The following is a 25,185-nucleotide window of genomic DNA, read 5'->3' on the forward strand; positions in this document are numbered from 1 at the left end:
ATTTCAGATCACAGAAACCTCTTCCTGTGGTAGGATCTGTTAATGCATGTTACACATACTGGAGCTTATTAAACTGTCTTGAGTGCCACAGGAGTGAATGAAATGAGGCTGGTAGAGCCCTTTTGGAGGAAGATCTACAGTAAACTGCAGGAGATGTTTTAAAGGATGTTAGTAGATGTTAGTGAGCCATACTGAGGTACAGATTTCCCCAGAGCTGTTAAGAAAATGAAATAAAATCCTGTATTTCACTTTGGAACTGATTTTGTAGGCTTGTGAACTAATCTGTTGCTAGGTAAACAAAAGTGATCTCAGCAGAAGCAATACATTGTGTCATTTCTCCATACCTCTGTCTAATATATTTGCAGTTTTAAACAATAACATCTCGTTATAGATCTCTTGCCACCCTCTCCTGGTGAGTGTACTTTTGAAAAAGATGAGTGTGTGTTTACCCAGAAGAAGAGAGGTCGTGGGAGCTGGCAGAGGAGGCGGGGTCCAACTCCCACCTCTTACACTGGACCAAAAGGGGACCACACTACTGGGGTAGGTGAGTTAAGCTTCACATTGAACTTTCTGAACAGAGATTAAGGATTAATCAAAATGCTTTGAGATGGTAACTTAGAAAACAGGAAGTTTTTACTTCTTTATTCACGACAGTTATTGATCAAATGGAGTAAACAGGTTTCACTAGGACCCTCCAGAGAATGCGATGTTCAATCTGCATGCCAAGTGGAGAATTCAGTCTTCATGTCCTAAAGTAGCCCTTTCCTTTGCGAGAAAAAAGCACGGGGTGGCTTTCCTGGCCCTTCAGAAGAGCCGTCTTCCAACTCTTACTTTATGTGAATATTCCCTAAAGCAAAAATGCAAACAAGTAGGTAAACCTCAGCTCTTCTGCATGAGCACCTTCTTAGTTGAACTTAGAAGAAAAAATGGGTAATACAGGAGCAGTCCCACAGGCCCTTACCAATTAAAGGTCAACCAGGGGATCAGGCCCAGTCAGCATGGGTTTATGAATGGTAGATCCTGTCTGACAAACCTGATTTCATTCTATGACAAGGTGACCTGCTTAGTGGATGAAGGTCAGGCTGTTGATGTGGACTTCAGTGAGGCCTTTGACACTGTCCCCCCTAACATTCTTGCAGAGAAGTTGGCTGCCCATGGTCTGAATGGGTGTACGCTCCGCTGGGTGAAGCACTGGCTGGATGGCCGGGCCCAAAGGGTCGTGGTCAGTGGAGTCGGATCTAGTTGGCGGCTGGTCACGAGCGGTGTCCCCCAAGGCGCAGAACTGGGGCTGCTTCTGTTTAACATCTTCACTGATGATCTTGATGAGGGGATTGAGTGCACCCTCAGTAAGTGGGCAGACAACACACAAGCTGGGAGGGAGTGGATCTGCCAGAGGGGAGAAGGGCACTGCAGAGGGACCTGGATAGACTGGATTGATGGGCCAAGATTAACGGCATGAGTTTCAATAGGGCCAAGTGTTGGGTTCTGCATTTTGGTCACAGCAACCCCAGGCAACCCTACAGGCTTGGGAAGGTGTGGCTGGAAAGCTGCCTGATGGAAAGGGACCTTTCCATCAGGTGTTCTGACGGACAGTCTGCTGAACATGAGCCAGCAATGTGCCCAAGTGGCCAAGAAGGCCAATGGCATCCTGGCTTGTGTCAGGAATGGTGTGGTGAGCAGGACGAGGGAAGTCATCCTGCCCCTGTAGTTGGCATCGGTGAAGCCTCACCTCAAGTACTGTGTTCAGTTTTGGGCACCTCAGTACAAAAAGGACGTGGAGGTACTGGAGCAGGTGACAAGACGAGAGGAAATGGCCTCAAATTGCACCAAGGTAAGTTTAGGTTGGACGTTAGGAAACACTTCTTTACAGAAAGGGTGGTTAAACATTGGAATAGACTCCCCAGAGAGGTGGTTGAGTCACCGTCCCTGGACGTGTTTAAGAACCGTTTGGATGTGGTGCTCGGAGATATGATTTAGCAGAGGGTTGTTAGAGTTAGGGTACTATGGTTAGGCTGCGGTTGGACTTGATGATCCTTGAGGTCCCTTCCAACCTGAGTAATTCTATGACTGTATGATTCTATGATCTTAAAAATCTGTGTCGTCACCCCACTTCTCTCTTTGTACTGTGCCATTTTACTCTTTGAAGGACTTAAGTGAATAAGGCCCCCATCACCATGAGTGAGCTCACAGGAAACTACATCCAAATTGCCTCCCCAGTTGTCACACCCAGTGACCTTCGCAAATTACGAATTGCATTTCTGTGTTGGGCACTTGTGTTCCTGCAGAAGAAGACCTCAGCAATGCTTCCACTGGCTCTAGTGTAAAATGGAGCTGCCCTAAGACATCAAATTCAAAGACATTCAAATCCTTATGTGTGTTTCAGAAGACTCAGGGTGCCTTGAATTTGCCCTTATCCTCAAGGGAAAGTATTCATTCAATAAGGAACAAAGTCAGTGGCAGACAGGCTGACTCTCTCACTGCGGCTATCAGTCCGGTCTGCTAAAAATTTTAGCTGGGCTATTTAAGCAATTGACCTGTTCAAAATGCTACCAAGAACTACTATTACTCTGACAGCTGTGACTGAGTGTAAATCACATCCAGCATAGTTATTTCAACTGTGCATCTGAAATCTTGCTCTGTGCAAGCTTAATTGAATATAATCTGGAAAACAGTTGTTTCCAGTTAATTAAATAAGAGTTTTGTCCTATTTGTGATCTCTTTGTGTAAAACATGACTTTGTGTGTATTCAGCAAAATGTCCCTTTCCTACCTCCTAGCAAAATCTCTATAGCTGCACCCTCAGCAGAGTATGGACATCAGCTGCACAGACAGATTTGTGATATCTGTGGCTGTACAGCCTAAGTCTTGCATGTGGAATTGAGAATGCACATGGGAATGTTTCACTTAGTATTGAAATTTCAGAGTGCCAAGAAGTTACGTACTTCACTGTCAGTTATAAATGGTAAAGATTCTAAGTAGAAAAATTTGTAACTTCATACGTAAGTTTTAAAGCTTGAAATTCCTCTTATATTTTCTGAAATAAAAATGAGAAGCTTCACTTACAAACCTGAGCACATCTGAGCAGATCTATTGGCTAAGTGATGCAAATGAAAAATATAGTCTAAGTATGAAACAAGAACATTTTCCCAATAATGATACCTTAGTACTGTGGAATGATTTTCAGAAGGGAATCTTAAAATTCTTGTCACTTTTCCAATGCAATATTTGAAAAACTGCCATACTTAGGAATTGAACTAATTTTCTTTAAGACTTTGTTACCCACACTGTCCAGCTTTTCTGCATCATGTAGGTATGTAATAACAATCCTCGAAGTAAGTGTGAATTTTTTCTACTAGTTTTTGAACTTTATTTGAGATGGTTTTTATGGGTGACAGTCTTGGAGTCTGTACCACCTGCAGTCTCTTCTGCATAATATAAGCTGAAAGGAATAAACCACACTAAAAATACTGACGCACGAATTGTTTTCGTAGGCGACTAAAACTCAGTTCTGTAAAGTGATTCAACATTCAGGTTTGCTTTTTTTTTTTTTCCCCTGGGGATATTCCCTAGGTAATACCATTTGTCCTCTTTCAAATGCTCAGCATTCTAGTTCTCCCGTTTCCAAAGTCAATATCCTTAAAGGAGCAACACATTAGAAGAGTTGCTTGCAGAAAGAAAAGAATGTGTTTCCTAATTTCTAAGGCAGAAACTGACTTCAGACCCATTTTCAGTTTATATGTTTTATTACGGATTGTGAGATTGGAGACTGATAGTTTGTATTCTTAGTGAAGCATGAGAATCTTTTAAGCTTGGCCTGTGACAGGAAAACATGTTTACAGCAACATAAACATTTATTCCTTGTATCATGCATTTGCAGTGAAATGTGCTGTAGAAATAAGTGGATTCAGATTCACAAAAAAAGAACTGATAGTCTTTCAAACAGTTTATAACATGATTCAGGCCTTAGAACTAAGGCAAGATACTCTACTATGCTGTAGTATGAGCTGTAGGTTTTGATTTTTAATTCAGATAACTCTCAAGCATAGTTAGTATCAAAATTCGTGGAGCCACTTGTACTGTTTGGAATAAAAAACCTAGGGAGTTCTCCAGCACACCACAGCAAATGGTCTTTTCTTTACAGATCTGCAGCTGCAGATACTCATGCTTTTCACCCTTTCTCTCTAGTGCTGCAGACCACCAAACTACAGCGCCGCCTAGAGGATGACTTCAGCATGGGTTTGTTTAGGTAACAGGGCTTTCAGGATCCTGAGACAGATCTATCGGATGCTCTTGCTGTTCTGAGTCTTCTTCCTGCTTCACTCACGATTCTCCTCCCTCCTGGGGTCCACCTCAACTCCTGCAGTTGTACTGGCAGGACAGCATTTCCTCTCCAATGTGACCAATAGGGAGCAGTGGGGCTGTAGGAAGGGTTGCTGCAAAATCTGGATTCAGCACCTGCCAGTGGGGTGTACTTGTCTCAGCACAAAACAGCTGCCATGCACAGCAGGTGGAATGTGGGGATGTTTTTCAGTCTTATTATTCATCTCAGCCTGGAGCCTTCCATAGTTGGAAATCATTGAATGATGGATCTCAGAAAAGCGAGGGGAGTAAGATGTCTGCCAGCAATTAATTACTAATTTTTCCAAAGATAGAATTTGTGATGATTTCTCACTCATTTGTGGATTCTAGGTAATCCAGTTTTACTCATGTCTTTGCATCTTGATCACAGAAGGAAAATATTACTGATGTCATATGTGATTTAAAAGAGGTACTTCAGTTCATTTGCTTGGTTAATAGCACTGGCTCCTACACATTGCCTAAACAAGCATATTTCTGGTTTCAGAACAAATATGGTTTGTTTTCTTACTCTGCGTTGCTTACTGATGTTGTATATTTCACTGGATATAAAATGGTTGTGTTTTTTTTTAGTGTCCTTATATTAGCATTCACAAGCATTTTAATTACTGCAGAACACAATGATTACAGTTTTGCAAATACTGCAATTCACGAGTGCAGCAAATAGTTTATCATACAATATTCCTTCTCAGAAATTTCAGTCATGGGTTTTTGCATAATGAGTACATTGAGCTAATGAACGGGTTGAGAGAATGTATTGTTCTTTATTAATATTTGATTGTGTGTCTTTTTAAGGATACTACATGTATATAGAGGCATCTAACATGGTCTATGGACAGAGAGCATACCTAATTTCAAGATCACTAAGAGGGACCTCTGGAAAACAATGCTTGACATTTTTCTATCACATGTATGGAGCTGGGACCGGATTATTAAGTGTTTATCTAAAAAGAGAAGGTGATGATGAAGAGATTCCTTTGTGGAGGAGGACAGGGGAACAAAGCATCTCATGGCTAAGGGCAGTGATAGAATATGAAAGTGATAGAAACTACCAGGTAAGGAAAAAAAAAAAGGAAGGTAAAGTTGAACTATGCTCTAGAATCCAGGTTTTGAGTTGTATAAAAAAAATGTAGACATCATTGAATGAATGAACATCTGAATAAGCTGAATTAATGCATAATTTTGGAATAGAAAACAAGAGAACAGAACAGAACAAACCTATGAAAATCACTTGATTCCAACTGTGTGACCAGGTCAGGGCTAACCAAAAGTTAAGGGATGTTACTGTCGGCATTATCCAAATGCCTCTTGAAGTGGCATGGGTCTTCAGCTACCTCTCTGAGAAGCCTGGTCCTAGAGTTAAATGAAGCATTAATTAACTCATTAACTCAGAGTTACTTTTTAAAATCATTTAGTGTTGTTTTTCCATCACTTCTTCTCAGTAGTGGTAGATTGTATTTAGGTGACTTGTGCGATTTTTTTCCCTTCCACCATTTAAAACCTTGCCTAAATTTGATACTGTCACTAAGCTGTGATAAACCAGCTACATCTTTCAGGGTGGCACCAAAGACAAGGAATGATGCAGAGAGAAAGCTGAACCGATACTGTCTGAAATAGCTCTGGGCAGAAGACTACTTTCACTAGAATCAAGTTTAACTTCATCAGGAATGATGAATCATAACAGAATGTTTTGGGTTTTTTTTTTCTCTTTTTCTTTCTCTCTCATCTTTCATTTGTAGTAACACATGACAATACATTTCAGCTGAGAAGGAAAGTAGGCACATTACATCACTGGAGCAGATTTATCAGTGGTTCAAAATAAAGAAGTATCCTACTGAACTGTGAGAACAAATCTGTTCCCCTCAACATAATATGTACCCAAAGTCTGTGACCAAGGAAGTTAGTCCAGTAATAGAGTATGGAAGTGTTCTTCCAAGAACCAGGCTTTCAGGACACACTAGATCCCTGAACAGACATGGTTTTTGGGGGGAGGAGTTGTTCTTTCAGTCCTTCCTTCTAGGTGGGGTATCCCTGAAAAGCTATGTCTTATCTTTACAGATTATTTTTGAAGCAATCCGTGGGGTGTCGATGAGAAGTGACACAGCTATTGATGATATTCTGTTCCAAGCAGGACCCTGTTTAGGTAAGTTTAAGCTTGCTTTCTTAGGAGACATCTAGCAAGTCATACAGTGTTTTTTCGTACTTAGACAGGTGATATGTCTTTCCTTAAAACCCCTCTGGATGGATCTGCATTTATTATCATGCTGCTGTTTATGTAGAATGTGTGAAACCGCTTTTCAGAATTTGGTATAGTAAAAATCTAGTAGCACGTTTAAAAAGCTGTATGGCAGTTCCATTTAAGTCCAACACAGTAATTATATTCTGTCTTATATATTAAAAAATACTAGCACTTACAATACTTCCCCCTTTTTGTATTCTAGAAGTGGAAGAAATTCAATTCTCATCAGGCTATCCAGACAGCTTAAATGAAATTGAGTATTAAAAACAGTCTGCTGGAAGGAGTGGAATGCACAGAAAGCGTTTAGTGAGAAACTGCACAACAGCCTGTTTTAAAATGTGCTTTAAGTGAAGACTGGACTCATTTGGATAATCACCCAAGTGTAGGAAAAACTCAGAGCACTCGTGTTCCTCGCCTTTGCAATGAAATTATTGACTCAGGGCTTCTTAGACTGTTTTTTAATTTTAATTTTTTTCTCTTTTGCATGAGGTTATCAGTTACTATGTAGAGGCTACCCATTTTGCACAGAGCATTCAACACAGTATTTTAGTGCTTTTTTTTTTTTTTTTTTTTGGTGTGTAAATCTTTCTGGTATATAGGTAAAAAGAGGAAAGCAAAGGTGCACAATTAAAATCTAATATTGTGTTATCTTAAATCTGCATTCAGTGAATGTTTTGTGTTGGGTACAGAATGGCTTTATGTTAAGGAAATAATAAATACTTTAAGAGAATAAAGAAAATACTATTAGATACTACTAATATCCTACAGGTTAAGTGCAATTATTCATAAGACAATTCTCTCTGGAGAACTCTTAACACTTTGCTGGTAATTTTTGTGTTTTTGTATTCTTTTACTATAAGAAATGTATTTGTCATTCTTAGCAATAAGAAGCTCACTTCTCGTGTTTCAGTATAAATCAGTGTAACCTACAGCCAAATAAAACAGTTTGTACACTCACAAGGAATGTACTCACACTTTACCCAACCACAACACCTTGCAATTATATTGATAAGATACTGAATTCACACAACTTGTTAATTTTGAAGACTTTTTTTTATATTTGTGTTTGAAGTTTTGTTTTGAAAACATTAAAACTTCCTAATAAAATATAACTTTGAAAATTGTCTGCTTCAGACTTCAGTTATTGGAGCAATGAAGAACAACAGAACTTAATATAATAGCCTGCATTTATAATGAATGTGAAAAAATGAAGAGCGTGGGTTGTATAACACGGAAAGTGGTTTGATCTACTACAGGAAGTTCCTGTACTAACTCGTAGAAGCGATTCTAACATACTAGCTGTTTCTGCAAGATAGGCACCCTGAAAAATGGAAACAGCCTTTGATCCTTTCAGAACAGAGGATGTGGCATTTCTACTTGGCTTTAAGTATCAACAGCACCTTGAACATGCTAGATCAGGTTCCTATTTTTCTATGAATGTTTTAGATACCCTCCTCCCAAAGCCTGTTACATGGAGAGGTACAGAGTGCATTTAGGAAAAAAAACACAAACTAGCCTGTTAGGCTTTTCATTTTGATGACACACACACAAAATTGTTCAGTAAAATACATTCAGGAATAACATATTTATTTGCTTATTGATTGACATAAGTCGACACAGTTTGTTTCCCAGAGACTGAGAAACGCACCAAAGAAATGACATTTTAACTGCCTGTCGTAGCTACCCCCCAGTCCTGCTGATAGCTGGTTACCAACCACGATTCCTGCAATTATGTTATGCAAATGAAACCAAGCAAAATCAGTGGACTGTTTCCTAAAGTTCGCGTGGTTTTACAGTTGTTCTATAAAGCCATTGTTTTGGTATCATCAATCATTCAGATGAAATTATTTATTTTAAAAAAGTGAAAGTAAAGTCATTAAATTCACCATGTTTGATGATTCTCTGTACTTCTGACTTCTCTATAAAAGAAAATGAAGCAGAAAGTGTAACTGTCGTAGCCCTGTCTCTTAACAGCTTCATTTAGCTATGCTTCCTTCCACCAAAGTAATCAGTTTCAGATTGATATAGATGAGAACATAAGCAAATTATTCTTCTCTCAGTGGCTCTCTAGGAATGTCACTGGTACAACTATTTTGAAGATATCAGTGAGGATATAATATTCATCCCACAGCATTCCTGCTTCTGCAGGAATTAAAGAATGGAGGGAGAATTTGAAAAATGGCTTTAAATCACTATCAGTCTAAGGGCTGTAACACATCTGAAAAACAGGGAAATTGTACTCAGATTTCTCTACTGGCAAACTTCAGTTTTATCATGATGTAAAAACACCCCATGCACTTGATTTCTGCCCTGGATACATTTTTGTGTACTGTCTGTTGCTCTCTCATTGCAGTAATCTATAGGGAGCACAGAAGGGAAAAGACCAGTTCTAAGACTGTTCTGCATTCAGCCTACTCACTGTCTGAACATTTCTTCAAGAGCACAATTACCACAAGTAATTGCTTTGAGTTGTGGTACAATCCGTAGAATGGCTATGAAAACTTCAAAAGCTGCTAAAGCACCCAGACACTAGAAAGCTTGTATTTGATTGCTGTAATTGCAGAGTTGTGCTGCAGTCGAACTGAGTTTGTCCTCAAAGCAGAGGAAAAGGTCTTTTAATACCCTCTTGCATAATAATCTTTTATATTCTTTAAGTGTTTTCTATTAGTTAACGTTTTGTGATTATCCTTACTACTTCTTAAAAGAGCACCAAAATCTGATCCCAGTTGCACCAGTGGAAGTACAGAAAAAATAACAGAAAATACTACTGTTATTCCAAGTTTATTCAATGTAAATCAAACTCTATTCTGGATGAATATTGTGTCACATCAAAGAAAATCTAATGTAAACCCAAGTTTACAATCATGAGGCTTCAATAAGACAGCACAAACTGAATGCTAAACACCTGGCATTTTATTAGTCTGGATCTTAATGCAACTCAGGAGTGAGTGTGAGTACATGCTCAGGACACCCACTGCTCCAAAAGGACTACCATGTAAGGTAAAACCACAAAGATAGCATGCTTTTCTGGTAGCGTGACACATGAGTCAAAAAATTTGTCTCATCCCACTCAGTGAGTTGTGAGGAAGGTGAATCTTTGGAATTCTCCAATTGGGCATTCTCTGGTTGGCAGGGATTAAGAGATGGACAGAGTTGGACAAATACTCAGAGGAACAACACAAAACAATTTATTAGCTTTCCAACCACAATTGGTCAGCTACCTTGAGGCAAAATTAGGTAACTTGTAACAACAAAAGCCATTATGGATGAAGGGTACTCTGGAACAGGTGTTACTTCCTAGTCAACTACTTAAAGACACCTTTAGGCAACAGCTACTAAATAAACAAGTGAAAAGGGATCAAAAGGAAAAAGAGGGTAAGAGGAGAATGAAAGAAATTTTTCACCACATCCTCAGGTCCCATGTGATCTAGAATTGGGTCTTGATCTGTGGGTCAACCAATGACAGCAGAATGTGTGCTCAGCTTTATATAGTACAGTTGTTCAGTGACTGCCTGTGAGGTAGCAACTTCCTTGCATCCGCATAGGTAGGAGTTCCCAGAAGACTTGAGAGTTTTCAGCAAGGGTCTCTGGTGTTTGTGCACCTCCTCCTCAGTAAGTGGCCATAAAAGGATATGGGTAAAACACTTCACTGCCCTGCCTCAGCAGGACCTGGTCCACCTCCCCTACCTTCTCTCTTGAACTGAAGTTGTTGAGTCAAGTTCCTCAATGGTCTCTTACATCACCTGGTGGCTTAACCGTGAGTAACAAAGAAAAGGGTCTAAAGTTCATTTTTAGGAATGGTGATATTAACAAACTGAAGGAGTAAAGAGAGAAGAGACAGAAGAAAGCAGACGAGTAATCATGCATCTAACAATAGCTATGCCAACTATCAAGAACACAAGTCCAGTTAACAAGGCTAGCCTGATTTGTGCCAACCATTTTCCCCACTACGTCAGTCCCAGAGACTGTAAAATGTTGGAGAACCAAGATCTGGGTGAGAGTCTATCAAACCAGTCATTTGGTTGGAATGCTTGGAACAGTTCAGAAGTCTGATCAGCAATTTCTTTCATTTTCGCATGAGCTGCAAGTGGTGGCATTATGGATAGTGATACAACATTCTTCTTTGGTTAAGTTTAACATGCAGCACGCTCCCTGTTCCTTAAGTAACATATCAAGTCCATGTCATTTTGTGATGATGTTTTTGATACTTGTTGCACTTGCAAGTTTAGTTCTCCAAAAGCTTATCTAGTTTAATTTGACAAGACTTGTCAGGTTATGTTTTCTAAGACAAATGGGTGTGAGATTCCCTGTCAACTTTGTACAACTGCCCACCTAGGTCTTTTGGATAGGGTCTTGGACTGTTGATGAGTCTGTTTCCAATGTGCAGTATAATTCAACCCTGCACATTGCTCCAATGTTAAATACGAATAAAATATTCCGTTTGAACATTCCCAAGCCAATCCAAATGGTGCAATACAGATATACTGATTTGACAAGTCTATGTATTTTTAACAGTCTACAATATGAATTCATTTATTTTTGATTCAGTGGAGAGAGGTAGACCTTCAAGAGGACAGTGTGTGTGGAATGCTCCACAGTATCACAGAACCACAGAATTGCAATGGGTGGAACAGACTTCTAGAGATCACTGAGTCCAATCCCCTGCTGACGCAGGTTCCCTACAGTAGATTGCACAGGTAAGCATCCAGGAGGGTTTTGAATATCTCTGGAGAAGGAGACATCACAACCTCTCTGGGCAGCCTGTTCCAGTATTCCATCACTCTACCTGTAAAGAAGTTCTTCCTCATAATTGTATGGAATTTCCTGTGCTCCAGGTTCTGCTGACTGCCCCTTGTTCTATTGCTGCATGCCACTGAAAATAATACAAACATTATTTCATCTAAGACATCATTGTTAGTGTTGTTAACGGAGGATCTCAATTTCTAAAGCCATAAGAAAAGCAACCCCAACACATACACGTATCTCCTATCAAAACTTGTACACTTTTCAACAACCATGGAATTCCTTGACCAGTACTACAGTTAATGACACCAAAAAAGGTCAGAAACATAACAAAAAGGTTCTCATCCTCAAATAACAGACTGAGGAAGGGGGATACACAGATCGGTGTAGTTGAAAACTCTCACAAATCCCTGATTTAGTTCCCACGCAAAGTTTAGAGCATTAATGTCTGCATTCCCTCCGGCCCATCAGGAGCGAACAGACCCAAGGACATCCCTGCCCATACCCTTAACAGTCTGCAAATATTATTGCGACAAGAATATACAATATAACTGAGAGGCATTTCCAGAGCTTCAGCATAAGGGGACATTCAATGTTCTGTCCCTAAAAAAGGAAAGAAAATAGAAAACTCAGTTCTCACAGACCTGGTTAAGAGGAAGGCATTATCCATTGAGAACTGACTGTATGTTCCCCTCCCTGAGCATATGTGGCTATCCAAGGAAAATGGCTCTGAATGGCTTTAAGTATTTAGGAGACTTGTCCCACCGGCAGCTTGACCAAAACTGGTTGCCCTGGATAATGGGATATTGTGATAATGTGACCTGACTTCTGTTTTGATTGGAGAAGAAAGGGTGTCTTGGGGTAGAAGACATTTAGTTATGGGCACCTGCTCATTCCCCACTTATTGCTCACTCTGGTCACTAATTCCCTAAGTTGTGTTGTTTTAACAAATCTTATAATATGTCCTTGGTTCTCTATGCTATCCATGTACTTGGGGTAGCTGGGAGTATGGAGTGCCCACACAACTCTCTCCAACCTCCCAGCAAAGGCCACTCCCCACCGCAGAGAACAGTGGGCCAAATCCAGAGGTCCCTGTGGTCAAACACTTGTCTCAGGGACCAGGCCCATGCACAGCTGGCATGATCAGTAAGATGTGGGATGCCCGGCCTGTTGGAAATTTGTCTATACCGATTTGCATCCTAGTGTATATTATATTCATGCTCAGAGTATCCACCCTGACAGGGAGAATGCTACCATGGCACAGTGGTGCAAGGGACAGAAGTGGTATTTATTTGCATTATGGTGAAGTCAACAATCGTTGACTGATGACATGTTGCACAATTGCACAAATGATTAAAATTGCTTGGAAGATGGTACAAGGTACTTATCTCCCTAAAATTTACCCAAATCATTGTGAATCTAAAACCTCTAGACAAAATCAGGGAAGGCAATGCATATCCCTTGGTTAACATGATTCCAGATACGTATAAATGCTTGTATCAATTCCCAAGCTAGATAAACCACAAAGAAACCCTTCTCTGAAACTGAATACAATTTCTCTGCATCTTTCAAGCTATGAGAATAAAAACATGCTGGGCTGGTAGGTCCCCCTGGTCCTTTCTGCTACATATGCATTGTCAAGCCATGAACTCCAAAATCGCATTCTATGAGTAAAGGATAAGTGGTGTGAATTGGTCTCAAAACTTGATATACTCCTGCCTCAAAAATGTGAGCCTCTTCATGGACCAGAGTCCAGTCACACACTGATCTTTTTTGAGTCAAATCATACAATAGATGTGCATGTTGTAATTTCCTCTTTGTCACTGGCAAGCTTACCCACTCTGAAGTGTTGAGGTTTTTGGGTGGAATACACACTGTTCCTCCCTTCCACCAAATATGTAGGAATCTGGCCTCTGGAGATGGGGGATTGTACCTTTTCTTGGAGAATTTGCAATTCTATGCTTTCTTAGTGTGAGTGGCAGTATCCTAGAGGTAGACAAAACAATCCCCATCTGTTTCTCCGAGAGGAACCATAAAAAACATATCTTTGATTTCAGCAGTGGCCTGAAATTCATGGTCTTGCTTCTGAATGATGGCAATTAAATCAGCCATGTTTGGTACATCTGCAGTTGAAGGATCCATTTTTGCATTTAATTTCTGATAACTGACTGTGAGTCTCCATTTGCTGTTTGGCTTTCTAACTGGCAACACAGGGGAATTACATGGTGAGTACGTTGGGGTTATAATTCCCTAATCTTTAAATTCGCAATGACTGTTTCTCCTCTGGGTTTTCCCACTGCCCTGAGTTGCTTCAGAATGATGCCCTCTAGCATCAAATCTGTTTTCAGTTTGTCCTGTAAATTTACTGCACACAATTTTTTAACATGCTGGGGAGACCTTGCATTAATAGTATCATCCAAACAGGATTTGCCTTTTACAGCAAGGGTGATGACTGATTGGTAATCAAGCAGTACAAACAAGTGGCCTTCTGTATAGTTACTGAGAGCCCTTTGGTCTCCTATAGACAGAAGGACTCCTGGTTCCCAGTGTCTTTACACTTCCTCTTCAGTAACCTTCATGCATTTATCGCTGGTTAAGGCAGCCATGTCCAACCCATGGCTCGGCCCAGCCTGCACATATCGGTGGCACAGCAGTAGAGGTTGAACTTTCCCACCAATACTGTTATGTGTTTTTGCCATGTGACACACAGCAGCAGAGGGGCACTCTGACAGAACGGCGCCTGACAGTCTGAGGAGACTCTCCACATGTAAGCAGTCTCAGTTTCTTTAGTCAGCCTGCCACATTTTCCTGCAGCTTGGCCACCTTAACAACGCTGTGGGTTGTCCCTCCTCATACTGACATCCTGTTTTAACAAAAGGGCAAAGGTGAGGGGCAGCTTTATCATCATATCATATTATTTGTTCCATTTCCTCCATTGGATAGTGGCAAGCTAATTCCCTTCCAAGTATCTCCTGCTCCCTAATTGGGCTGCCACAGTCATTCACCATCTTTTTCTCCTCCAACAAGCCAGCAGCTTTTAACTGTAATTCATGCTCTCACAAAACCATCATGCAACTGGTTCTACAAACTCCCTATCAACTCTCATAATGATTCAATTTCTTGCTTTGCTCGCATCATAATGCTTTTACGGTTTGGATAAAACATCTCGTAGGACCAGGTCCGTCTCCCCCACTTTCTCTCTTGAACTTGAGTTGTTGAATTGAAGTTCCCCATCGGTCCCTCCCAAGTTTCTAACCCACTCACCTTGAAACAGTCTCATCCTCTCTCAAGCACGAATGTTGGATGTAAAAATTACTTAATCTTAACATTTTTTTAGAAAAAGTTTATTAGTTTGTAATTTCAAGTTTCTTAGTTGCTTAGGAATGACTGAAGAAACTTTCAATACTCCTATACATCACTTCAGTCTGTATTCTTACCTTGCTTTTTTCTCCCCATCTCAGTTGTTTTCCTTGCTCATCTCCTGCACCACTCCAACACCTCTTCCAACGTCCATTTTTTTTTCCAGCCTGCACAGTGATCTTATTTATACGTGTTTTGGTCTCTTTCCTAGCCAGCTGCTTGTACTGACACTTTTCCTTGCTCTCTGATGAGTACTACGTTCCAGCTCACTTCCCTTATATGCTGAATGGCTTTAAAATTTTACCTGTCTTAAGAACTCCTATTGACTGAAGCACTGTCTCTGTCATCAGAGAATCATTAAGGCTGGAAAAGACCTCTAACATCAACTAGTCCAACCATCAACACATCACCATGTCCACTAAGCCATGTCTCTCACTGCCACATCTACTTGTTTCATGAACACTCCAGGGATGGTGACTTCACCATTTCCGCAGGGAGCATATACCAGTGCCTCACCACTGCTTCTGAGAAAAAATTCTTCCTAATATCCACCCTGAATGTCCCCAGCACATAGTGAGCGCATTACCTCTTGTCCCATCATTAGTTACATCGGAGAAGAGGCTGACTTCCACCTCGCCACAACCTCCTTTCAGAGAGCTGTAGAAAGTGCTAAGGTCTCCCTGAGCCTTCTCTTTTCTAGACTAAACAATGTCAGCTTCCTCAGCCACTCCCCATAATACTTGTGCTCTCAATCCTTCCCCAGCTTTGTTGTCCTTTGGACATACTGCAGGGCCCCATTTTTCTTGTATTGTATTTTCTTGTAGTGAAAGGCCCCAAACTGAACACAGTATTCAAGGTACAGTCTCACTAGTGCTGAGCACAGAGGGGAACCCGCTTTCCTACATTGGCTATACTCTTTTTGATACAAGCCAGGATGCTGCTGGCATTCTTGGCCACCTAGGCACCTTGCTGGCTCATGTTCAGCTAGCTGTGAACTAATGCCCCCAAGATCCTTTTATTTTGTGCAGCTTTCTAGCCACTCTGCCCCAAACCTGTAGCATCTCACGAGGGTTGTTGTGACTGAAGTGCAGGACTTGGTAGCTAATCTTGTTGAACCACAACCTATCTTTCAGACTTTATCATTTATTCTTTCCAGCTCTTACAAGCATCCATACTCTCCACACTCTTGAAAATGCTCCATGACAAACTCAGGGAAAAAGGGATCGATCTACCAGGCTAAGGGTGGAACACATTAAACTCTTGGCTCTAAGTGTTACTTCATGAATTCAACTTTACCTGCTCTAACTGCAAGCTTGCAATTTAACTGATTTAAGTGAGAATTTGTATCATGCAAAACATTATCAAAAATTAATCAGTTACCAGTCTAAGTAAAAAAAACACCAGTGTTACAAATATACAATTTTATCCTTTTGCACTTTTATTAAATAGAATTACAAAGCCATTAATTATCTCACTAATGGTACACAAATATTTTCATTATCTTTCCACACACAGATATTACTAGCACACACTGCTGTCCTTTCATCTTGGACATGGATCTGAAAGGGAGTCCAATGTTTGCTGAAGATAATTCACTCCTTAGCTGCTCCCAACTCACACAACTTCTTGTCTCCTCTGCCCAGCTCCTTCCCCTGTATTCTAAATAACTTTCTCACTGCCATTCTACTTTCTCTCCACCTCTTCTCTGAAGGAAACAAGCCGCATCAATAAAGTTTTTCCTAATTGGACCTATTTTGGCTACATTCACTCATACAGAGTGTCTTGAAGAGAAGGCGAGATCTGATAGCTGCCTTCAGTATCTAAAGGGAGCCTGTAAGAAGGAAGGAGGCAGACACCTTAGCAGGGTCTGCTGCAACAGGACAAGGGGAATCAATTCCAAACTAAAAGAGGGGAGACTTGGATTGGATATTAAGAAGTTGTTTTTACAATGAGACTGGAACAGGAAGCGGCTTCCCTGGAGACACTGAAGGTTAGGCGGGCATCCTGATAGAGCTGTAGATGTCCCTGTTACAGGGCAGTTGGACTAGACGGCCTTTTAGGATCCTTTCAAGCTCAAACAATTCTATAGGTCTGTATCTTAACAGATGCGGCCTCAGCATTTGTAGAGTACTATAGACGTGCCTGAGCCATAGGTGGCCTCACAGCACCTGTTCGCTAATCCTCCCAGCAGATCCTGATTCATCGTGCTGACACGTCGCTTCCTCGTAAACTTTCTGTCAAACCGCTACAGGCAGGGGCTGGCTCCCGGTACCACAGCAGAATCTTGCCATCTCCGGCCTCCAGCAGTGCTCTGCAGCCCTTGGCTCCCTGTGGCACGAGGCACACGGACAGGGCAAGGAGCGCCGGGGCGCTGCTGGCAACCTTCGGTGCAGGTGTCGTTATTTCACAGAACTGCAGGCCTCCACCTCTGCATAGCCTTCCTCAACATAGCAGTATCACGTATAGAAGAAATATTTTCCCAGTTATTTTATTAAATTCAAAAGAAGAAGAAGCGATCGTACCAAGGCAGGTACCGAGAGGACGAGAGGATCCCTCTCTCTGTCGCTCAGAGGCTACCGCCGGGACCGGCCTGCAGCTGCCACCTGGCGGCTCGACGGCGGGCAGCAGCCTCCCACCGCCCAGCGCTGCTTTCTTATAAGACGCTCGGCAGCGGCAGGCGGCGACACACGGCGAGACCGATTCGCCGATTCCGTAAGGCCGCTTCGGCTCGGCCGCCCCCCGGCGCAGCCCCAGGAACATGGCGTCGCGCCGGCCGGGAGGTGCGATCAGGCATGGCGGGAAGGGGGCATTTCCCTCCGCTCCGGCCGCGACTTGCTGCTGTCTACACGCGCGAGCACCCCCTTTCCTTCTTCCTTCCTTCCAACCCCTCGGACCGACTCTCTTATCCCTCCAGCGAATGGACACCCGCCTGGCGTCGTGCGGGCCAATCGGAAGCGTCTCCGCAGCTGAGTCTACCAATGAGCGACCCCCCTCGCTTTAGCGCGTGTGTCCCGCCCACCTGCCCGCTTCCAGCCAATGGGACCGCGGTGCGGGGCGCGCGCTGCGAGAGGGCGGGGTGGGAGGGAAAATGGCGGTGCAGGCGCGACTGCGGGCAGACGGCTCCCAGCTCCGCCTCTGTGGTACTCGCCGTGCCGGGAAGCCGCGCTTCGTGGAGGGCTCCATCGTCAGGATCTACATGGAGAACTTCCTGTGAGTCCGCGAGCGGGCGGCGGGGCTGTCTTCTTAGAAGTCGGCGCCGGCACTGCTGGTGCGCTGGGGACGAAGGTCGGCGGCAGGCGCGGGACAATGTTCGCCGAGGAGCGTTTGGGGGCGGGCCGGGCTGCGGGCCTGGAAAGCCCGGCGCGGGGCAGCCTCCCCCGGCTAACGGAGGGTGCTGCGGTGCCCGCACGCGAGGTGGGGCGGCTGAGGGAAGGGGCTGCGTAACGCCGCTGCTCCGGAAGAGCAGGCCTTGCGCGTGCGGCGGGCTGCCCGTCGCTCTCGGCGCGGTGCCGTTTCCGCGGCCGTGCGTTCCGCAGGGGCGTGCCGGCCGTACCGCGCTGCGCCCTGGTTGTTCGTTCCTCTCCTCCCACTCGGTGCATGCATCCTTTTTCCCGTTCTGTTAGGCGGCTGTGGAGCCGCGGATGGAAGATGAGCGCAGAACGGGTCCGATGGCAGTGGAGACGGCGTGAGAACCCTTGGAATAAGTTGTCCGTGGCGCTGATTGTTGCACGTGGTTCTCTGAGTTCTGCGTGCTGGGAATACGGCTCTATTTGGAGCTGGCTACCGGGAAAGCTTTCAGTTCTGTTTCTTATGTCTGATGTCTTTGTCAGCCTTGAGAATGATTTTGTTCAGCATAGATCGCAGGTACCAGAACGTGATGGCTGGTGGAGCCTAAAACATCTTCAAGTCTTAGGGCAGAGGATTTGAGAATGTTGTTTTCCAGAAGTACAGCACGGTGTTACTGTCATATTGTTGAGACTCCTGTTCCTTTCTTGGTGATAGTACCTTGTTTCTGTGTCTGGTGCAGGCTGTGAACAGGACTACAAATGCTAGGGCTTGTTATCAATGTAGGACGATCATTACTGATCAGATTGACTTGCGTTTAATTTGTGTGCTTGTAAGAAATGGAAGCTATGGATAATGTCCAGCCTTCAGGGTGGATACCACAGAACCTGAAGGCTTCTTGCAGAATTGAAAACCAATGGTGTATATTGTACAGCTTAGCTTTAATCTCCTTCTGTGACAGCAGTGAAAGGCAACTGAGCAAGTCCTAGTAAAGTTAATAGGAGTTGTCACTTTTTGGGGCTGGATTTCATTCCTTTATAACCATTTGTTCTGAAGGAAGCTGTTGTAAGTGCTCCAACAGGTAGGAATTTGTTCTACTATGTTCAGTGGAGTGTTGGTTTTCACTGTGGGGTTTGTTTACAAAGTAACATTTGAACAATGAGTCTATCTGATACAATAATGATCTGTCATGTTTAATATAATCAAAATGGTTTTGAGCAAGTAATTTTTTTTTTTTTTTTTTAAGATGGCATACTCTTTATGAAGAAAATATTGTGTTTTCCAGAACATACGACCACTGTGAAGTACGTCCAGGACCCAACTTGAACATGATTGTAGGTGCTAATGGAACAGGGAAGTCAAGCATTGTTTGTGCCATCTGCCTGGGACTGGCTGGAAAGCCTTCTTTCTTAGGACGGGCTGAAAAGGTGACTATGAACATTCTTAGTTTTCATGTTTAACGTGAGCTTGTATGGTAATTGCTGAATCGCAACCTGAACCTCTGATTGATCACCTGAGGTGAGCAATGTGTCAGCAATTCACCTGTGCTGCTGGAAGGGGTGGAGCTTGGCTCCACCTCTCCTAGACCCATTTAAGAGCTGACTACCAGCAGTGAAGGATCTCTTTCTGGAGATCCCTCCTTTTGGAGTTTTCCAGTGAGCCTAGGACAAGGGTAAGCATTCTATCTATTCTTTTTTGGTGTAATAACCTGCTTAGCCAAACTCTCTCATGTATTTCTTAATTATAACATCTGTATATTCATTGATTATATAGAACTTGATCAAGAGCATTGTCCAGCAGGGAGGGGAAAGGAACGAATGAACTGTTTTCCTTGATTTGTTCTGTTTCTGTAAAAGATATGAGGTGTTGAAGCTGTAGGATAACCTGGGCCAGAGACAAGGCTGTTACCAAAATAGTTGCCTTACTTAACTGCTGATTGACTTGTCAAAATTAAAAAATGGAAAATACCTGAATTGCACTGCAAACTAAATAAAGAAGATGTTATATCTGAAGATAACTGACTTCTGATTTCCACAGTGTAGCAGAGTGTCACCCATAGAGATAAGATTTTCTTGATGTGTACAAGGGTTTTATATAGGCTTGGAGCCATTAATCTGGATGACTTTCAGTTTCACTATTATTATTTTAATTTAGGATTCATCATATTTGCTTCCTTGAGATTATATGGTGACTTCCAAATAGGAAAATTACTTGTATTGTCAGTTTTTTATTGTATTTTTTGTTTTTTCTCTTGCTTTCTGGGCTGTTTCTGTTAAATGAAATACATTTCAGTAGTTCTTTGGAGCACTCAATCTGGTTACGTAAATGATTGTGCATATTACAGCTCTATCTTGATCTAAGGTAAATAAGGAAATTGCCTACATGACAGCACTGTGTTGATGTTTTTATGATTATATAAATATATACTTTTATACTATTAGTATTAACACGTGTCAATGTCTTTAGTTTTTGTTGCCTTCATTAACTGAACTTGTTAATCTCTGTGGATTTGCTGGCTGTAGTTTGTTCAGTTCTGAAGGTTGAAACTGATCAAAAAATAACCTGTGGAGCAAGTTCTACTGCTGTTATTTTATTAAAGAGGAAACAAGCTACAAGAAAAGTAAGGTTTTCAATAACATATACCATTATAGCAAGTTTGTAGTACAAATGCATATTTTCGTAAGAGATTACATTTGCAATAATAATTTCTGTAATTCGTTTTGTAGGTTGGTCTCTTTGTAAAGCAGGGGTGTTTGAAAGGTCTCGTGGAAATTGAACTGTAAGTAGTAAAATTATATTTCCTCACGCATTTTTAATTTGTTTATTTTGTCACACACTTTCTTATACAACTGTGGAAAAAAGATCATGTACAGAGACCATCCTCTAAGCTGTAGCTGATGGCTTCTTCTTTTTTTTTTTTTTTTCCCCTTAAACTTCAACATTTTAAGCTTGAAAACATACAACTCAACAGAAGACAGTGATGGCCAGTCTTAATTTCACTTTCTGAACTATTTTGCCTTGTCTTTATGCACAAAGAATATGTAGAAAAAGATTGATGTATATATAATGTGTTGAATTTTTGATGGTATGGAAGGCAGAATTGATTCAGTCAGTACTAATGTCATGATAAAGTGGTTGGAAGTGCTTTAAAAAGGAAAATGAATGAATGTGGTGTAAATTCTAAAACCAAGTATCTGCCTTCACTTGTACCACTAATGCTGATATGAGGGGTTCTTTTGTGTTCTTATTGGAAATGTTACGTACTGAAACAAAGCAATGCAAAAACTAGATTTAACTAATTCCTGACAATACAGTCTTCTAGGTAAGCTTACACAAGATAGAGCAACTGAAACATAATTCAGAGTTAGTCAGTAAAATTAGGTCAGTATCTCATGTTTTCTGACAAACAAGTCATACAATGCATGCTGTCTGTATTTAGTGGTGAACTAAATGTAAGCAAAGAGAACATATTTAGAATAACTTTCTATAAGACATTGTGTTTTTTCCAGCATAGATACTAGATTGTTGTATTGCTTGAAAGTTTGAAGAGAAATGTGTAGTATGTGAAGATGTAATGCTATTGCAGTGGTTCAAACTTTGTCTAGTTGGTAGGAGGTAATTAAAGAGAATGACTGGAGTAGAAGAGCAGTCTTCTTCTCTTCAGATTTGCAGGCATTGAAAGAGTCCGTAGGAAATCATTGAGTCCAATGCTGGTTCCCTGCAATAGGTCTGACTGGTAGGCATTGGGATGTGTCTTGAATATCTCCAGAGAAGGAAACTCCATAACCTCACCAGGCAGCCAGTTCCGGTGTTCCATTTCTCTTACTGTAAAGAAGTTTTTCTGCATGTTTGTATGGAACTTCCTATATTCAAGCTTTAGGCCCTTCCTCTGCCTCACACCACTGAGAAGAGCCTGACTTCATCCAGTTGCTTCACACCACCCTTTTTATGTTTATAAACATTAATCAGATCCCCCCTCAGTCATCTTTTCCTCAGACTGAACAGACCCAGATCACTCAGCCTTTCCTCATAAGGGAGATGTCCAGGCCCTTTGTTGTATTTCTGGCCCTTTGTGGACTCCTACTAAGAGATTCCTGTCTTTTTTGAAGTGGGAAGCCTGGAACAGGACACGGTGTTCCAAATGTGGCCTCACAGTTGGGATGAGGATCACCTTTTTTGACCTGCTTGCCAGGCTGTTACTCATGCACCCAAGGATGAGTATGGGTGGATCCAAGGGATCCAATGGGATCACCCAAGGAGATGGCTCCACCAGGACACCCAGATCCTTCTCCACAAAACTCATCTCCAGCAAGTCATTCCCTAACTTGTGCTGATGCATGCAGTTATTCCTCCAAGGTGCAAAACTCTACATTTGCTCTTGTTAAATCTCATCAGGTTCCTCCCTGCCCAACTCTCCAGTATATCCAGGTCTTGTTGAATGGTAGCACTGCCTTCCAGTGTATCAGCCACTCCTTCCAGCTTTATACCATCAGCAAACTTGCTGAGATTGGTCTCTATCCCTTCATCCAGGTCACTAATGAAGATGTTGAACAAGACTGGACCTAGCACTGATCTCCAATTAGAGTTACAAGCCTCCAATTAGACTATCTGCCACTTATCACAACCTTCTGAGCTCAGTCAGCCACTTCTCAGTCTGTCTCACTGTCTACTCATCCATCCCATACTTTCTAAGTTTCATAACAAGGATGTTGTGGAAGATAGTGTTAGAATCACAGAATAGCCAGGATTGGAAGGGACCTCAAGGATCATGAATTTCCAACCCCCTGCTGCAGGCAGGGCCACCAACCTCTGCATTTAATACTAGACAAGGCTGCCCAGGGCCCCATTCGGTCTGGCCTTGAATACCTCCAGGGACGGGGCATCCACAACCTCTCTGGGCAGCCTGTTCCAGCATCTCACCTTTCTCTCTGTAAAGAACTTCCCCCTGACATCCAACCTAAATCTTTCCTCCTTTAACTTAAAACCATTTCCCCTTGTCCTGCTGTTATCTATCCTTTCAAAGAGTTGATTCCCCTCCTGTTTGTAGGCTCCCATTAGGTATTGAATGAGGTCACCCTGCAGCCTTCTTTTCTCCAGGCTGAACAAGCCCAGCTCCCTCAACCTGTCTTCATAGGGGAGGTGCTCCAGTCCCCTGATCATCCTTGTGGTCCTCTTCTGGACCCTCTCCAATAGCTCTCTGTCTTTCTTGTACTGGGGGCTCCAGACCTGGACACAGTACTCCAGATGGGGCCTCACACGAGCAGAGTAGAGGGGCACAATCACCTCCCTGTCCCTGCTGGCCACCCCTCTTCTGATGGAGCCCAGGCTCATGTTAAACTTTTCATCCATCAGGACCCCCAGGTCCTTCTCTGCAGGGCTGCTCTCAAGGACCTCTCCTTCCAGTCTGTATGGATGCCTGGGATTCCTCCGGTCCAAGTGCAAAACTTTGCACTTTGCGGTGTTGAACCTCATCATTCAAGCCTGTCAAGGTCCCTTCAAATGGCATCCCTTCCTTCCACTGTGTCAACCGCACCACTCAGCTTGGTGTCATCAGCAAACTTGCTGAGGGTGCACTCAATTCTGTCAGTAATTGGAGATAAGGATGTGGTGGGGGACCATGTCAAAGGCCTTGCTCAAGTCCAGGTAAGTGAGTGACATTGGTTGCCTTTCCCTTGTCCACCAATGCTGTCACTCCATCATAGAAGGCCACCAGATTGGTTAACCATGATCTTCTCTTGGCGAAGCCGTGCTGGTAGTCTCGGATCACACGCTCACGTGATCAAGCATGTCATCCAGGAGGATCTGTCCCATGGTCTTCTCAGGAAGACCTTGCTGAAATCAAGGTACTCAACATCCACTGCTCTCTCCCCATCTACCCAGCCAGTGATTACATTGTAGAAGGCTACTAGATTGGTCGAGCATGATTTCCCCTTGGTGGATCCATGATGATGACTCCTGATAACCTTCTTCTCTCCTAGTTGCGTGGAGAGGGTGCCTAGAACAAGTTGTTCCATCACCTTTTCAGGGATGGAGGTAAGGCTGACTGGCCTATAGTTTCCTAGATCTCCTTGCTGAATTTTGAAAACTGGAGTGACCTTAAATCCTGTGGTCTTGAGGAACTTCTTCAATTCTCCAAGATATTCCAAACATGATAGAGATTGGTTCAGCAGCTATCTCTGCCTGCTCCCTTAGCACACATGGGTGTGTCCCATAGAGGACCATCACCAGAAGCCTTCCATCTCCTAGACTTTCTCTCTGACCTGTAGGGTCTGGGATTCTCGAGGGGCAGTCTTTGTAGTAAAGATAAGCAAAGCAGGGATTCAGTATCTCCACCTTTTCAGTGTCTCCTGTTGCCAGGGCACCCACGTTTTCCCTAGTCTTTCTTTTACTATTGACGTACTTAAAAAAACAAACAAAAAAAACCTTTCTTGCTGTCCTTTACTTCCTCTGCAAGGTTTAATTCCTGGTGGGCTTTAGCCTTCCTTGTTGCATCCCTAAGGTCCTGACAACGTTCCTATATTCTTCCCAAGCGGATAGGCCCTCTTTCCATATATTGTGGACCTTCTTTCCTTTTTGTTTATCCACAAGTTTGTTGCTCATCCATTCAGGCTTCCTGCCATCTTTCCTTGATTTCTTATTTTTAGGGTTGCACCAAACTTCAGCTTGGAAGGAGTGGTGCTTAAATGTTAACAAGCTCTCACAGGCCCCTTCTAATGTTTGTGGGGTGCTAGACTGGGATACCTCCAAGTACATCTTTGAAGAGGTCAGAGTCAGCTCTCCTGAAGTCCAGGGTAGCAATCCTACTTTCTGCTTGATTTGACAAGATCTTCAACTCCACTGGCTCATAATCGCTGCGTACCAAGCTACCCTAAACCTTCAATTCCGCAGCATCCCTTCTTTGTTAGTAAGAACAAGATCAAGAATCACACCTCTCCTCATCTGCTTCCCCACCAGCTGCATCAGAAAGTTATCTTCAGCACATTGCAGGAACCTCCTGATTATGTGCCTGGCTGTGTTGCTTATCCAGCAAATATTAGGGTAATTAAAGGCATCACCATCTTCCTCCTCCTGGTTTGGTGGCCTATAGTACACACTCAAAGCCGTGTTACCTATTTTATCTTGCCCCTTAATTTTTACCCACAAGCTTTACACTTGTTCATTATTTACCCTGAAGTGAATTTGTTGACACGAATTTTAAAATTT

General features: G+C 42.6%; 2 protein-coding genes across 6 annotated transcripts in view; both read left to right on the forward strand.

Moving 5' to 3' along the window:
• MAMDC2 (MAM domain containing 2) overlaps positions 1–7,715 on the forward strand; it is a 65,248-nt gene extending 57,533 nt beyond the window's left edge. For 2 of the 4 annotated variants that reach the window (XM_085212820.1, XM_085212823.1), the window contains 5 exons: positions 392–544; positions 1,140–1,346; positions 5,151–5,410; positions 6,414–6,498; positions 6,797–7,715. In XM_085212820.1, the coding sequence (XP_085068946.1) occupies positions 392–544; positions 1,140–1,346; positions 5,151–5,410; positions 6,414–6,498; positions 6,797–6,858 (767 nt within the window). In that variant the 3' untranslated portion in view covers positions 6,859–7,715. The remainder of the gene's footprint in view (positions 1–391; positions 545–1,139; positions 1,347–5,150; positions 5,411–6,413; positions 6,499–6,796) is intronic. The other 2 variants (XM_085212821.1, XM_085212822.1) reach the window with 1 other exon arrangement.
• Positions 7,716–17,745: 10,030 nt separating this feature from the next.
• Positions 17,746–25,185, forward strand: part of SMC5 (structural maintenance of chromosomes 5) — a 62,314-nt gene continuing 54,874 nt past the window's right edge. For both annotated transcript variants that reach the window (XM_085212859.1, XM_085212860.1), the window contains exons 1-3: positions 17,746–17,907; positions 19,268–19,409; positions 20,709–20,761. In XM_085212859.1, coding sequence (XP_085068985.1) covers positions 17,786–17,907; positions 19,268–19,409; positions 20,709–20,761 — 317 coding nt within the window. In that variant the 5' untranslated portion in view covers positions 17,746–17,785. The remainder of the gene's footprint in view (positions 17,908–19,267; positions 19,410–20,708; positions 20,762–25,185) is intronic.

Source organism: Meleagris gallopavo, chromosome Z, assembly GCF_905368555.1.
Source record: "Meleagris gallopavo chromosome Z, MGAL_WU_HG_1.1, whole genome shotgun sequence".
Classification (NCBI taxonomy): Eukaryota; Metazoa; Chordata; class Aves; order Galliformes; family Phasianidae; genus Meleagris; species Meleagris gallopavo.